The 17,640-nt window shown below is 33.6% G+C and overlaps 1 protein-coding gene across 1 annotated transcript in view; it reads left to right on the plus strand.

The window, feature by feature from the left end:
* LOC133580575 (MAGUK p55 subfamily member 7-like) overlaps positions 1–17,640 on the plus strand; it is a 140,044-nt gene that overhangs the window by 44,299 nt on the left and 78,105 nt on the right. Inside the window, exon 5 of the mRNA XM_061934869.1 lies at positions 8,701–8,835. Coding sequence (XP_061790853.1) covers positions 8,701–8,835 — 135 coding nt within the window. The remainder of the gene's footprint in view (positions 1–8,700; positions 8,836–17,640) is intronic.

The raw sequence follows: 17,640 nt of genomic DNA on the forward strand, positions 1-17,640 counted from the left end.
ATTTTTTTATTTGCGTTTCAGAATTGGAAATAGAATGAACGCAAAGGAAAGGCTATAACACTGCTTCTGATTCAATTAATCATCACACAGATAACCACGCATTTTTGCACAATTTTTCGATTTTTGTGTTTATCTGGAAAAATAAAACTCCATAAAAGGAAAACAGCACAGAATCGGTTCAATTTGTCATCACACAGATTTTGCACATTTTTTTTAGGTTTATCTGGAAAAAATCTAATCCATAATAGGAAAACAACACAAAATCCAATTTTATGGCAATATTTTAATAAAAAATCTACCCTTTTTTGTTTGTTTTAAAATCTGCCATTTAAAAATAATAAAAATCGAAAAACGGCCCTAATTTTTTATTTTTTTGCGTTTCAGAATTGGAAATAGAATGAACGGAAGGTACACGGACCAGAAATGCTAAAATACTGCTTACGGTTCAATTTGTCATCACACAGATAACCATGCATTTTTGCAAATTTTTTAGATTTTGGTGTTTATCTGGAAAAATAAAACTCCATAAAAAGAAAACAGCAGAAAATCGGTTCAATTTGTCATCACACAGATTTTGCACATTTTTTTGCGTTTATCTGGAAAAAAATACAATCCATAATAGGAAAACAGCACAAAATTCAATTTTATGGCAATATTTTAATTAAAAATCTACCCTTTTTTTGTTTGTTTTAAAATCTGTCATACATGCTAAAAATCGATAAAAGGCTCTAATTTTGTTTGTTTTTTATTTGCGTTTCAGAATTGGAAATAGAATGAACGCAAAGGAAAGGCTATAGTACTGCTTCCGGTTCAATTAATCATCACACAGATAACCACGCATTTTTGCACATTTTTTCGATTTTTGTGTTTATCTGGAAAAATAAAACTCCATAGAAGGAAAACAGCACAAAATCGGTTCAATTTGTCATCACACAGATTTTGCACATTTTTTTGCGTTTATCTGGGGGAAAAAAATCCAATCCATAATAAGAAAACAGCACAAAATTCAATTTTATGGCAATATTTTAATAAAAAATCTACCCTTTTTTTGTTTGTTTTAAAATCTGCCATACATGCTAAAAATCGAAAAACAGTCCTAATTTTTTTATTTTTTTTATTTGCGTTTCAGAATTGGAAATAGAATGAACGCAAAGGAAAGGCTATCATACTGCTTCCGGTTCAATTAATCATCACACAGATAACCACGCATTTTTGCAAATTTTTTCGATTTTTGTGTTTATCTGGAAAAATAAAACTCCATAAAAGGAAAACAGCACAAAATCGGTTAAATTTTTCATCACACGGATTTTGCACATTTTTTTAGGTTTAGCTGGAAAAAATCTAATCCATAATAGGAAAACTGCACAAAATCCAATTTTATGGCAATATTTTTATAAAAAATCTACCCTTTTTTGTTTGTTTTAAAATCTGCCACATAAAATAAAAATCGAAAAACTGCCCAATTTTTTAAATTTTTTTATTTGCGTTTCAGAATTGGAAATTGAATGAACGGAAGGTACACGGACCGGAAAGGCTAAAATACTGCTTCCGGTTGAATTTGTCATCACACAGATTTTGCAACAAATTTTTTGCGTTTATCCTGAAAAAATCAAATCCATAATAGGAAAACAGCACAAAATCCAATTTTATGGCAATATTTTTATAAAAAATCTACCCTTTTTTGTTTGTTTTAAAATCTGCCACATAAAATAAAAATCGAAAAACTGCCCAATTTTTTTAATTTTTTTATTTGCGTTTCAGAATTGGAAATTGAATGAACGGAAGGTACACGGACCGGAAAGGCTAAAATACTGCTTCCGGTTGAATTTGTCATCACACAGATTTTGCAACAAATTTTTTGCGTTTATCCTGAAAAAATCAAATCCATAATAGGAAAACAGCACAAAATCCAATTTTATGGCAATATTTTAATAAAAAAATCTACCCTTTTTTGTTTGTTTTAAAATCTGCCATATATAATAAAAATCGAAAACGGCCCTAATTTAGTTTTTTTTTTAAATTTGCGTTTTAGAATTGGAAATAGAATGAACGAAAGGTACACGGACCGGAAAGGCTATAATACTGCTTCCGGTTCAATTTGTCATCACACAGATAACCAAGCATTTTTGCACATTTTTTTGCGTTTATCTGGAAAAAATCAAATCCATAATAGGAAAACAGCACAAAATCTAATTTTATAGCAATATTTTAATAAAAAAATGTACCCTTTTTTGTTTGTTTTAAAATCTGCCATAAATAATAAAAAATCGAAAAACGACCCAAATTTTTTTTTTTTGGATTCGCGTTTCAAAATTGGAAATAGAATGAACGGAAGGTACACAGACCGGAAAGGCTAAAATCACACAGATAACCACACATTTTTGCGCATTGTTTTGCGTTTATCTGGGAAAAATCTAATCCATAAAAGCAAAACAGCACAAAATCCAATTTTATGTCAATATTTTTATGAAAAATACTGCTTCCGGTTCAATTTGTCATCACACAGATAACCACGAATTTTTGCAAATGTTTTCAATTTTTGTGTTTTTCTTGAAAAATAAACCTCCATAAAAGGAAAACAGCCAAAAATCCAATTTTATGCCAATATTTTAATAAAAATAATAATAATAAAAATCGAAAAACGGCCCTAATTTAATTGTTGATTTGCGTTTCAGAATTGGAAATAGAATGAACAGAAGGTACACGGACCGGAAAGGCTAAAATACTGCTTCCGGTTCAATTTTTGCACATTTTTTTGCGTTTATCTGGGAAAAATCTAATCCATAAAAGCAAAACAGCACAAAATCCAATTTTATGGCAATATTTTAAAGAAAATCAACCCTTTTTTGTTTGTTTTAAAATCTGCCATATAAAAATAATAAAAATAAAGAAACGGCCCTAATTTTTTATTTTGTTTTGCGTTTTAGAATTGGAAATAGAATGAACGAAAGGTACATGGACCAGAAATGCTAAAATACTGCTTACGGTTCAATTTGTCATCACACAGATAACCATGCATTTTTGCTAATTTTTTAGATTTTTGTGTTTATCTGGAAAAATAAAACTCCATAAAAAGAAAACAGCAGAAAATTGGTTCAATTTGTCATCACACAGATTTTGCACATTTTTTTGCGTTTATCTGGAAAAAAAATCCAATCCATAATAGGTAAACAGCACAAAATTCAATTTTATGGCAATATTTTAATAAAAAATCTACCCTTTTTTTGTTTGTTTTATAATCTGCCATACATGCTAAAAATAAAAAAACGGCCCTAATTTTTTTATTATTTTATTTGCGTTTCAGAATTGGAAATAGAATGAACGCAAAGGAAAGGCTATAATACTGCTTCCGGTTCAATTAATCATCACACAAATAACCACGCATTTTTGCAATTTTTTTCGATTTTTGTGTTTATCTGGAAAAATAAAACTCCATAAAATGAAAAAAGCACAAAATCGGTTCAATTTGTCATCACACAGATTTTGCACTTTTTTTTTAGGTTTATCTGGAAAAAAATCAAATCCATAATAGGAAAACGGCACAAAATCCAATTTTATGGCAATATTTTAATTAAAAATCTACCCTTTTTTGTTTGTTTTAAAATCTGCCATACATGCTAAAAATCGAAAAACGGCCCTGATTTTTTTATTTTTTTTATTTGCGTTTCAGAATTGGAAATAGAAAGAACGGAAGGTACACGGACTAGAAATGCTAAAATACGGCTTACGGTTCAATTTGTCATCACACAGATAACCACTAATTTTTGCAATTTTTTTCGATTTTTGTGTTTATCTGGAAAAATACAACTCCATAAAAGGAAAACAGCACAAAATCGGTTGAATTTTTCTACACACAAATTTTGCAATTTTTTTTTAGGTTTATCTGGAAAAAAATCTAATCCATAATAGGAAAACCGCACAAAAGCCAATTTTATGGCTATATTTTAATAAAAAATCTACCCTTTTTTTGTGTGTTTTAAAATCTGCCATACATGCTAAAAATCGAAAAACGGCCCTAATTTTGTTTGTTTTTTATTTGCGTTTCAGAATTGGAAATAGAATGAACGCAAAGGAAAGGCTATAATACTGCTTCCGGTTCAATTAATCATCACACAGATAACCACGGATTTTTGCAAATTTTTTCGATTTGTGTGTTTATCTGGAAAAATAAAACTCCATAAAAGGAAAACAGCACAAAATCGGTTAAATTTTTCATCACACATATTTTGCACATTTTTTTTAGGTTAATCTGGAAAAAAATCTAATCCATAATAGGAAAACCGCACAAAATCCAATTTTATGGCAATATTTTAATAGAAAATATACCCTTTTTTTGTTTGTTTTAAAATCTGCCATATTTGCTAAAAATCGAAAAACGGCCCTCATTTTTTTATTTTTTTATTTGTGTTTCAGAATTGGAAATAGAATGAACGAAAGGTACACGGACCAGAAATGCTAAAATACTGCTTACGGTTCAATTTGTCATCACACAGATAACCATGCATTTTTGCTAATTTTTTAGATTTTTGTGTTTATCTGGAAAAATAAAACTCCATAAAAAGAAAACAGCAGAAAATTGGTTCAATTTGTCATCACACAGATTTTGCACATTTTTTTGCGTTTATCTGGAAAAAAAATCCAATCCATAATAGGTAAACAGCACAAAATTCAATTTTATGGCAATATTTTAATAAAAAATCTACCCTTTTTTTGGTTGTTTTATAATCTGCCATACATGCTAAAAATAAAAAAACGGTCCTAATTTTTTTATTATTTTATTTGCGATTCAGAATTGGAAATAGAATGAACGCAAAGGAAAGGCTATAATACTGCTTCCGGTTCAATTAATCATCACACAAATAACCACGCATTTTTGCAATTTTTTTCGATTTTTGTGTTTATCTGGAAAAATAAAACTCCATAAAAGGAAAAAAGCACAAAATCGGTTCAATTTGTCATCACACAGATTTTGCACTTTTTTTTTAGGTTTATCTGGAAAAAAATCAAATCCATAATAGGAAAACGGCACAAAATCCAATTTTATGGCAATATTTTAATTAAAAATCTACCCTTTTTTGTTTGTTTTCAAATCTGCCATATATGCTAAAAATCGAAAAACGGCCCTGATTTTTTTGATTTTTTTATTTTTTTTATTTGCGTTTCAGAATTGGAAATAGAATGAACGGAAGGTACACGGACTAGAAATGCTAAAATACGGCTTACGGTTCAATTTGTCATCACACAGATAACCACTCATTTTTGCAAATTTTTTCGATTTTTGTGTTTATCTGGAAAAATACAACTCCATAAAAGGAAAACAGCACAAAATCGGTTGAATTTTTCTACACACAGATTTTGCAATTTTTTTTTAGGTTTATCTGGAAAAAAATCTAATCCATAATAGGAAAACTGCACAAAATCCAATTTTATGGCAGTATTTTAATAAAAAATCTACCCTTTTTTTGTGTGTTTTAAAATCTGCCATACATGCTAAAAATCGAAAAACGGCCCTAATTTTGTTTGTTTTTTATTTGCGTTTCAGAATTGGAAATAGAATGAACGCAAAGGAAAGGCTATAATACTGCTTCCGGTTCAATTAATCATCACACAGATAACCACGGATTTTTGCAAATTTTTTCGATTTGTGTGTTTATCTGGAAAAATAAAACTCCATAAAAGGAAAACAGCACAAAATCGGTTAAATTTTTCATCACACATATTTTGCACATTTTTTTTAGGTTAATCTGGAAAAAAATCTAATCCATAATAGGAAAACCGCACAAAATCCAATTTTATGGCAATATTTTAATAGAAAATATACCCTTTTTTTGTTTGTTTTAAAATCTGCCATATTTGCTAAAAATCGAAAAACGGCCCTCATTTTTTTATTTTTTTATTTGCGTTTCAGAATTGGAAATAGAATGAACGCAAAGGAAAGGCTATAATGCTGCTTCTGATTCAATTAATCATCACACAGATAACCACGCATTTTTGCAAATTTTTTTGATTTTTGTGTTTATCTGGAAAAATAAAACTCCATAAAAGGAAAACAGCACAAAATCGGTTCAATTTGTCATCACATAGATTTTGCACATTTTTTTGCGTTTATCTGGAAAAAATCTAATCCATAATAGGAAAACAGCACAAAATCCAATTTATGGCAATATTTTAATAAAAAATCTACCCTTTTTTGTTTGTTTTAAAATCTGCCATTTAAAAATAATAAAAATCGAAAAACGGCCCTAATTTTTTATTTTTTTGCATTTCAGAATTGGAAATAGAATGAACGGAAGGTACACGGACCGGAAAGGCTAAAATACTGCTTCCGGTTCAATTAATCATCACACAGATAACCACGCATTTTTGCACATTTTTTTGATTTTTGTGTTTATCTGGAAAAATAAAACTCCATAAAAGGAAAACAGCACAAAATCGGTTCAATTTGTCATCACACAGATTTTGCAAATTTTTTTTAGGTTTATCTGGAAAAAAAATCAAATCCATAATAGGAAAACCGCACAAAATCCAATTTTATGACAATATTTTAATAAAAAATCTACCCTTTTTTTGTTTGTTTTAAAATCTGCCATACATGCTAAAAATCGAAAAACGGCGCTGGTTTTGTTTTCTTTTAATTTGCGTTTCAGAATTGGAAATAGAATGAACGAAAGGTACACGGACTAGAAATGCTAAAATACGGCTTACGGTTCAATTTGTCATCACACAGATAACCACGCATTTTTGCACATTTTTTTTGATTTGTGTGTTTATCTGGAAAAATAAAACTCCATAAAAGGAAAACAGCACAAAATCGGTTCAATTTTTCTACACACAGATTTTGCACATTTGTTTTTAAGTTTATCTGGAAAAAAATCAAATCCATAATAGGAAAACCGCACAAAATCCAATTTTATGGCAATATTTTAATTAAAAATCTACCCTTTTTTGTTTGTTTTAAAATCTGCCATACATGCTAAAAATCGAAAAACGGTCCTAATTTTTTAATTTTTTAATTTGCGTGTCAGAATTGGAAATAGAATGAACGCAAAGGAAAGGCTATAATACTGCTTCCGGTTCAATTAATCATCAAACAGATAACCACGCATTTTTGCAAATTTTTTTCGATTTTTGTGTTTATCTGGAAAAATAAAACTCCATAAAAGGAAAACAGCACAAAATCGGTTAAATTTTTCATCACACAGATTTTGCACTTTTTTTTTAGGTTTATCTGGAAAAAAATCAAATCCATAATAGGAAAACCGCACAAAATCCAATTTTATGGCAATATTTTAATAAAAAATCTACCCTTTTTTTGTTTGTTTTAAAATCTGCCATACATGATAAAAATCGAAAAACGGCACTAATTTTGTTTGTTTTTTATTTGCGTTTCAGAATTGGAAATAGAATGAACGGAAGGTACACGGACTAGAAATGCTAAAATACGGCTTACGGTTCAATTTGTCATCACACAGATAACCACGCATTTTTGCAAATTTTTTCGATTTTTGTGTTTATCTGAAAAAATAAAACTCCATAAAAGGAAAACAGCACAAAATCGGTTCAATTTGTCGTCACACAGATTTTGCAAATTTTTTTTTAGGTTTATCTGGAAAAAATCTAATCCATAATAGAAAAACAGTACAAAATCCAATTTTATGGCAATATTTTAATAACAAATCTACTCTATTTTGTTTGTTTTAAAATCTGCCATATATAATAAAGATCAAAAAACGGCCCTAATTTAGTTTTTTTTAATTTGCGTTTCAGAATTGGAAATAGAATGAACGGAAGGTACACGGACCGAAAAGGCTAAAACACTACTTCCGGTTAAATTTGTCATCTGTTATCTGGGAAAAATCTAATCCATAAAAGCAAAACGCACAAAATCCAATTTTATGGCATTATTTTAATAAAAAATTTACCCTTTTTTTGTTTGTTTTAAAATCTGCCAAAAATGATACAAATCAAAAAACGGCCCTAATTTTTTTTTAAATTTTTAATTTGTGTTTCAGAATTGGAAATAGAATGAACAAAAGTACACGGACCGACATGGACCATCAAAACACATGTATTTCAAATCTACATCTCCCATTAAAACAAATTGAAATCAATTTAATTGGTGTTTGGCCACCTAAAACAGCACGATTCTAACATGTAACCTGCCTTTCAAAAAGAAAAACAAACCTACATATAAGAAATATTTGTATACAATCATTACGGAACAGTATTGGGACGCAATAAAACTGCAGGCCACTGCACTACACATTAAAAAGGCATATGTAATAAATAGGTAGTACGTTTGTAGACGTCGTGTACCTGCGGTCCCGCTGATACATACGCAGATGCCAGTTGTGCAGAGTTGACAAAGGTTTTAATGATTGTTTTCACGCTCTTCAGACAGAATTGTTTTTTCCAGACTTTGCCGTCTCTCCACTCCTCCTCCTCCTCCTCCTACACCCGGACGCTCACTGTTAAAGACAACAGATGTTTAGATTAACACGTACCACCTGTGAAATCTAATCACCTACCAGCTGTGTCTCGCCGTCAGCACATGCCCTTCCCCTACCCGATGGTGCTCGTCCTCAGCACCATGGACAGCGGCGGTGACCTTTGGTCCTGCAAGCGCACTGGCCACATCTCCCTCCACAACGTTATGGTGAATGAATGCAGATGTTGACTGTTGTGTGCTTTGTTGTGCAGAGTCTTCTATACGTCCATGATGCAGTAGCCCAGAGAGACTACGAGCCCACACTGCCACCAATCCCCGACTGCGTAACGGACGACGAAGACGACTCAGTCAAGATTGTCAGTCTGGTCAAAACCAAAGAGCCCCTGGTCAGTAACTTCACTTTTTTGCTTCTGTATTACTACAAGTTTGAAGTATTACGATGTGTGTGGTTATCATTATGTATCCACTTTGAAGAGACCTTTTTTCTAACCTGTTGATATTAGACAATCCTATCTGCTATATGCACACAAACCACACATATGGTTTTCTACACCAAAATGTATCTATTTATTCAATTTATTATTATGATTCTTCTCCAGGTTTTGGCGCGCTCTACCTTGCACATTTTTCACCCGATTCAAACCGTTCCAACTTCAAACTGTTCAGCCTATTCGGGAATCGCGGGTTTTCCCTCGACAAATTCCAAGAATTCCCAGATTTCCCAGAATTCCAGCTTTTCCGGGACATTTTTCCCCATTCAAAATGAATTGGCCGTTTTTCAAACTTCCACATTTTTCAACCCATTCAAACCATTCCACCTTCAACACATTCCACCATTCAGGAAATTCAAACTTCCCCTTTTTGTAAGTTCAAAAAATTTCCAGGATTTTCCAGAATTCCTGGTTTTTCAGAGCCTTATTTCCATTGATATGGTTTTCAACACCACAATTAATCTATTTTTTTATTCAACTTCTTCTTCTTCTTTTTCTTCTCCAGATTTTGGCGCGCTCTACCTTCCACTTTTTTCGTCCGATTCAAACCATTCCAATTGTGGGCTTTCCCTTGACAAATTCCCCAAATTCACAGATTTCCCAGAATTTCAGATTTTCCGGGACATTTCTCCCAGTCAAAAACGAATTGGCCATTTTTAAAACTTCCACCATTTCCACATTTTTCACCGATTCAAACCATTCCACCTTCAAAATATTCCACTCATCCTGGACATTGAAACTATCTTTTTTCAAGTTAAAATTTTTTTCCAGGAATTCCCAGAAATTCCCTTTTTTGACCCTTTTTTCTGGCGACTACTCCTCCCACATTTTTCAACCCACTTCAACCGTTCCACCGTCAAAACATTCCTCTTAATCAGGATAAAAAACAAAGTTGTTTTTTTGAACTGGAAAAATTCCCGGTTTTCCCGAAATTCCAGGAATTCCGTAATACCATTTCTCAATTCAACATGTTACAACTTCAACATTTGACAACCGATTTGGAAAATTTTAACACCAACCATTCCAACTCATTCAGACCATTCAAATTTTTTTTTTTAACTTTTTAAAAAAATATTCCCGCTTTTCCCGAAATTCACAATGTTATCTGAAATTCCCATTGAAATCAATGGAACATTCTTAAAATTTTCACAACTTCCACATTTGAAATGATTCAGCCTGTTCATGAATTGTGTGCTTTACTTTGACAATTTCCCCCCAAAATTCCCGATTTCCCAAAATTCTTTTTTTTGTTGCTTTTTCCCCATTCAAAATGAATTGGCCATTTTTCACCTGATTCAAACCGTTGCAACTTCAAACTGTTGAACCTATTCGGGAATCTCAGGCTTTCCCTTGACAAATTCCAAGAATTGCCAGATTTCAAAGAATTACAGCTTTTCCGGGACATTTTTCCCATTCAAAAATGAATTGGCCGTTTTTGAAACTTCCAACATTTCCACATTTTTCAACCTATTCAACCCATTCCACCTTCAACATATTTCACCATTCAGGAAATTCAAACTTCCCCTTTTCTAAGTTTAAAAAAATTCCAGGATTTTCCAGAATTCCTGGTTTTTCAGAGCCCTATTTCCACCATTTTTTCTGGCGACTACTCCTCCCACATTTTTCAACCCACTTCAACCGTTCCACCGTCAAAACATTCCTCTTAATAAGGACAAAAAACTAAGTCTTTTTTTAACTGGAAAAATTCCCGTTTTTCCCGAAATTCCAGGAATTCCGTAATACTATTTCTCAATTGAACATGTTACAACTTCAACCTTTCAACTCATTCAGACCATTCAAGTTTTTTACCATTTTCAAAACAAAATCCCGCTTTTCCCAAAATTCCCACATTTTTGGGAAATTCCCATTGAAATGAATTGGCCATTTTTCAAACTTCCACAATCCCCACATTCTTCAACCCGTTCAAACCATTCTACCTTTAACACAGCATTCTCGAAATTCAAACTACCCTTTTTCGAAGTTCAAAAAAATTCCAGATTTTCGCGAAATTCCCTAATACCATTTACTACTTCAACATTTCTTGCCCGATTTAAAAACAATTCCAACACCAACCAATTCAGCTCATTCAGGACATTCATGCTCCTAATCATTCTCAAAAAATCTCACTTTTCCTAAAATTACCAAATTTCCAGTAAGTTCCCATTAAAATGAATAGGACATTTTTCCAAGTTACACAATTCTCACATTTTTCAACTTATAGAAACCATTCCAACATTAAATTTCAACACCAACCATTTCAACTCATTCAGACCATTCAACGTTTTTTTGCCATTTTCAAAAAAAAAATCCCGCTTTTCCCGAAATTCCCACATTTTTGGGAAATTCCAATTGAAATGAATTGGCCATTCTTCAAACTTCCACAATTACACATTCTTCAACCCGTTCAAACCATTCCAATATCAACACATTCCACCATTCTGGAAATTCCAACTACTCTTTTTCCAAGTTCAAAAAAATTCCAGATTTTCCCGAAATACCCTAATACCATTTACTACTTCAACATTTCTTGCCCGATTTAAAAACAATTCCAACACCAACCAATTCAGCTCATTCAGGACATTCTTGCTCCTAATCATTCTCCAAAAAATCCTGCTTTTCCCAAAATTACGAAATTTCCAGGAAGTTCCCATTGAATAGAATGGGACATTTTTCCAAGTTGCACAATTCCCACATTTTTCAACCTATTCATACCATTCCAACATTAACACATTCCACTCATCCTGGACATTCAAACTAACACGTTCCCAAGTTCCAAACCAAATTCCTGTTTTCCTGGAAATTCAAACTAACACTTTCCCAAGTTCCAAACCAAATTCCTGTTTTCCTGGAAATTCAAACCTTTCAACATTCAAACCATTCCAACATTCAAACTATTCTTACATTCATACTACATTCTGTTAACACTTCTATTCAGCTTCAGGAATTGCCATTTTCCTTCAGGAATTGCCTCTTCTATTGTGACTATATGTTTTATACTCACAGCCAGATAATTGTCTTTGAAAAACAAATAATTATTTTTTACGGTCCGTAATATCATTAAAAGTTTCAGAGAATCTGGAGAAATCACTGCATGTAAGCCATGATTTTACGGGCCTTCGATCCCTCAGGTGGTACTGCATCAAAAAGCGACATTGGCGTGTAAAGGATATCACCACATAGGCTCAGGAACACTTCAGAAAATCACTGTCAGTAACTACAAATGGTCGCTACTATACTCTACTATACAAAGCAAAACCTATTTATCAACAACACCCGGAAACGCCGCCGGCTCCGCTGGGACCGAGCTCATCTCAGATAGACTGATGCAAAGTGGAAAAGTGTTCTGTGGTCTGACGAGTCCACATTTCGAATTGTTTTTGGAAACTGTGGACGTCGTGTCCTCCGTACCAAAGAGGAAAAGAACCATCCGGATTGTTATAGGCGCAAAGTTGAAAAGCCAGCATCTGTTATGGTATGGGGGTGTATTAGTGCCCAAGACATGGGTAACTTACACATCTGTGAAGGCACCATTAATGCTGAAAGGTACATACAGGTTTTGGAGCGACATATGTTGTATCATGGACGCCCCTGCTTATTTCTGAAAGACAATGCCAAGCCACAACAGCCTTAAAAGTCTAAGTTAATAACTATTTGCAAAAAAAAATTAAGTTTCTCATTTGGAACATTAAATATCTTGTCTTTGCAGTTTGTTCAATTGAATATAAGTTGAAAAGGATTTGCAAATCATCGTGTTCTGTTTTTATTTACCATTTATAAATGATAAATGGGTTATACTTGTATAGCGCTTTTCTACCTTCAAGGTACTCAAAGCGCTTTGACACTACTTCCACATTTACCCATTCACACACACATTCACACACTGATGGAGGGAGCTGCCATGCAAGGCGCTAACCAGCACCCATCAGGAGCAAGGGTGAAGTGTCTTGCTCAGGACACAACGGACATGACGAGGTTGGTACTAGGTGGGGATTGAACCAGGGACCCTTGGGTTGCGCACGGCCACTCTCCCACTGCGCCACGCCGTCCCTCTATTTACACAACGTGTTGACTTCACCGGTTTTGGGGTTTTGTAGAAATGTGGGCTTCTTGTCAGTTCCTAATTGATACCCTTCAGTTATTCTTTCTTAGCATTAACATGGACTGAGATCATTCCTCTGCTGCGCCTGATGTGAATTACCTTCCAAGGCTGGTCTTTAATCATGACTAATATTCTTGGTCCTACCAGAACATCTTATTCCAAGCTATTGTCACTTGATTTCTTGGATCAGCTGGTATCAGACTGGAAAGGAATACAGAGTTCAAAGTACACATATTTCCACCAAGGCCTGTAAATTAGTTTTGGGTTTTTTTTCCGTTCAAAAAACAAGAGCAGAAGTTTTGGGGATTTGAGCGTGGATCAAGGTCTATATGAAGAATATACGCGGATTGTCTGCTATGAGTAACATTTACCAGATTGTGTTCCGTCATTAGTAAATAGCAACAATCCAGTCAATCCTCCAGTCTTCCTTCTAATTTAATATTATTGACAAGGAGACTGGAGGACTAAAAACATTCTAATCACAACAAAGTTTCCTAAGCATGATTAGCATTCATGGCAAATATGAGAATAATTATTTGGTTTCCTACACCAAAATTCATTTATTTATTCAATTTATTATTATGATTCTTCTCCAGGTTTTGGCGCGCTCTACCTTCCACATTTTTTATCCAATTGAAACCGTTCCAACTTCAAACTGTTTTGCCTATTTGGGAATCGCCGGATTTTCCTGGAAAAAAATTAAAAAATTCCCAGATTTCCCAGAATTCCAGGTTTTCCGGGACATTTTTCCCATTCAAAATGAATTGGCCGTTTTTCAAACTTCCACCATTTCCACATTTTTCAACCTATTCAACCCATTCCACCTTTAACATATTCCACCATTCTGGAAATTCAAACTCCCCCTTTTCTAAGTTCCAAAAAATTCCAGGATTTTCCAGAATTTCTGGTTTTCCAGAGCCCTATTTCCACCCTTTTTTCTGGCGACTACTCCTTCCACATTTTTCAACGCATTTCAACGGTTTTACCGTCAAAACATTCCTCTTAATCAGGACAAAAAACAAAGCTGTTTTTTGATGTGAAAAAAATCCCGGTTTTCCCGAAATTCCAGGAATTCCGTAATACCATTTTTCAATTCAACATGTTACTACTTCAATATTTCTCGACCGATTTGAATTTTTTTAACACCAACTCATTCAGATCATTAATTTTTTTTAAAGATTTTCCCAAAAATTCCCGCTTTTCCCGAAATTCCCAATTTTTTTTAAAATTCCCATTGAAGTCAATGGGATATTCTTCAAAGTTCCACAACATCCACATTTTTCATCTGATTCAAACCGTTCTGACTTCAAACTAATCAGCCTTTTCAGGAATCGCGGGATTTCCCTGGAAAAATCAAAAAATTCCCAGAATTCCAGGTTTTCCGGTACATTTTTCCCATTCAAAATGACTTGGCCTTTTTTCCAAACTTCCACCATTTCCAAACTTTTCAACCAATTCAAACCATTCCACCTTTAACACATTCCTCAATTGTGGAAATTCAAACTATAATTTTTTCAAGTTCCAAAAAATTCCAGGATTTTCCAGAATTTCTGGTTTTCCAGAGCCCTATTTCCACCCTTTTTTCTGGCGACTACTCCTTCCACATTTTTCAACGCATTTCAACGGTTTTACCGTCAAAACATTCCTCTTAATCAGGACAAAAAACGAAGTTGTTTTTTGAACTGGAAAAATTCCTGGTTTTCCCGAAATTCCAGGAATTCTGTAATACCATTTTTCAATTCAACATTTCTCGACCGATTAGAAAATTTTTAACACCAACCATGTCATCTCATTCAAGTTGTTTACCTTTTTTTCTTTCTTTTTTTCTAAATTCCCGCTTTTCCCGAAATTCCCATTTTTTTCTGAAATTCCCATTGAAATCAATGGGATATTCTTCAAAGTTCCACAACTTCCACATTTTCATCTGATTCAAACCGTTCCAACTTCAAACTGTTTTGCCTGTTTGGGAATCGCCGAATTTCCCTAGAAAAAAATAAAAAAAATTCCCAGATTTCACAGAATTCCAGGTTTTCCGGGACATTTTTCCCATTCAAAATTAATTGGCCGTTTTTCAAACTTCAACCTATTCAACCCATCACACCTTTAACATATTCCACCATTCTTGAAATTTAAATCATAATTTTTCCAAGTTCAAAAAAATTCCAGGATTTTCCAGAATTCCTGCTTTTCCAAAGTCCTATTTCCACCCTTTTTTCTGGCGACTACTTTTTCCTAATTTTTCAACGCATTTCAACGGTTCTACTGTCAAAACATTCCTCTTAATCAGGACAAAAAACAAAGTTGTTTTTTGAACTGGAAAAATTCCCGGTTTTCCCGAAGTTCCGTAATACAATTTTTCAATTTAACATGTTACTACTTCAACATTTCTCGACCGATTAGAAAAACGTTTAACACCAACCATGTCAACTCATTCAGACCATTCAAGTTGTTTACCTTTTTTTTCTTTTTTTAATTCCAGCTTTTCCCGAAATTCCCAATTTTTTCTGAAATTCCCATTAAAATCAATGGGATATTCTTCAAAGTTCCACAACTTCCACATTTTTCATCTGATTCAAACCGTTCCAACTTCAAACTGTTTTGCCTATTTGGCAATCGGAAAAATTACAAAAATTCCTAGATTTCCCAGAGTTCCAGGTTTTCCGGGACATTTTTCCCATTCAAAATGAATTGGCCGTTTTTCAAACTTCCACCATTTCCACATTTTTCAACCTATTCAACCATTCAGGAAATTCAAACGTCCCCTTTTCTAAGTTCCAAAAAATTCCAGGATTTTCCAGAATTTCTGGTTTTTCAGAGCCCTATTTCCACTCTTTTTTCTGGCGACTACTCCTTCCACATTTTTCAACGCATTTCAACGGTTTTACCGTCAAAACATTCCTCTTAATCAGGACAAAAAATGATGGTTTTTTTTTAACTGGAAAAATCCCCGGTTTTCCCAAAATTCCAGGATTTCCGTAATACCATTTTTCAATTCAACATGTTACTACTACAACATTTCTCGACCGATTTGTAAAATTTTAACACCAACCATTTCAACTCATTCAGACCCTTCAATTTTTTTTTATTTTTTTTTTTTTAATTCCTGATTTTCCCGAAATTCCCAATTTTTTTCTGAAATTCCCATTGAAATGAATGGGACATTCTTCAAAGTTCCACAATTTCCAAATGTTTCACCCGATTCAAACCGTTCCAACTTCAAACTGTTCAGACTATTCGGGAATCGCAAACTTTCCCTGGAAAAATTCCCCAAATTCACAGATTTCCGGGACATTTTTCCCATTCAAAATGAATTGGCCGTTTTTCAAACTGCCACCATTTCCACATTTTTCAACCAATTCAAACCATTCCACCTTCAACACTCCACCATTCTGGAAATTGAAACTATAATTTTTCCAAGTTCCAAAAAATTCCAGGATTTTCCAGAATTCCTGCTTTTCCAAAGCCCTATTTCCACCCTTTTTTCTGGCGACTACTCCTCCCACATTTTTCAACGCATTTCAACGGTTTTACCGTCAAAACATTCCTCTTAATCAGGACAAAAAACGAAGTTGTTTTTTGAACTGAAAAAAATCCCGGTTTTCCCTAAATTCCAGGAATTCCGTAATACCATTTTTCAATTCAACATGTTACTACTTCAATATTTCTCGACCGATTAGAAAAAGTTTAACACCAACACATTCATCCATCCATCCATCCATTTTCTACCGCTTATTCCCATTGGGGTCGCGGGGGGCGCTGGAGCCTATCTCAGCTACAATCGGGCGGAAGGCGGGGTACACCCTGGACAAGTCGCCACCTCATCGCAGGGCCCAACTCATTCAGATCATTAAAATTGTTTTACGATTTTCCCAAAAATTCCCGCTTTTCCCGAAATTCCCAATTTTTTATGAAAATCCCATTGAAATCAATGGGCTATTCTTCAAAGTTCCACAACTTCCACATTTTTCATCTGATTCAAACCGTTCCGACTTCAAACTAATTAGCCTTTTCAGGAATCGCGGGATTTCCCTGGAAAAAAAATCAAAAAATTCCCAGAATTCCAGGTTTTCCGGGACATTTTTCCCATTCAAAATGACTTAGCCTTTTTGCAAACTTCCACCATTTCCAAACTTTTCAACCAATTCAAACCATTCCACCTTTAACACATTCCTCCATTGTGGAAATTCAAACTATAATTTTTTCAAGTTCCAAAAAATTCCAGGATTTTCCAGAATTTCTGGTTTTCCAGAGCCCTATTTCCACCCTTTTTTCTGGCGACTACTCCTTCCACATTTTTCAACGCATTTCAACGGTTTTACCGTCAAAACATTCCTCTTAATCAGGACAAAAAATGAACTGGAAAAATTCCTGGTTTTCCCAAAATTCCAGGAATTCCGTAATACCATTTTTCAATTCAACATTCCTCGACCGATTAGAACATTTTTAACACCAACCATGTCAACTCATTCAAGTTGTTTACCTTTTTTTTTTTTTTTTTTTTTTCTAAATTCCCGCTTTTCCCGAAATTCCCATTAAAATCAATGGGATATTCTTCAAAGTTCCACAACTTCCACATTTTTCATCTGATTCAAACCGTCCCA

The sequence above is a fragment of the Nerophis lumbriciformis genome, linkage group LG03 (assembly GCF_033978685.3).
Source record: "Nerophis lumbriciformis linkage group LG03, RoL_Nlum_v2.1, whole genome shotgun sequence".
In the NCBI taxonomy this organism is placed as follows: domain Eukaryota; kingdom Metazoa; phylum Chordata; class Actinopteri; order Syngnathiformes; family Syngnathidae; genus Nerophis; species Nerophis lumbriciformis.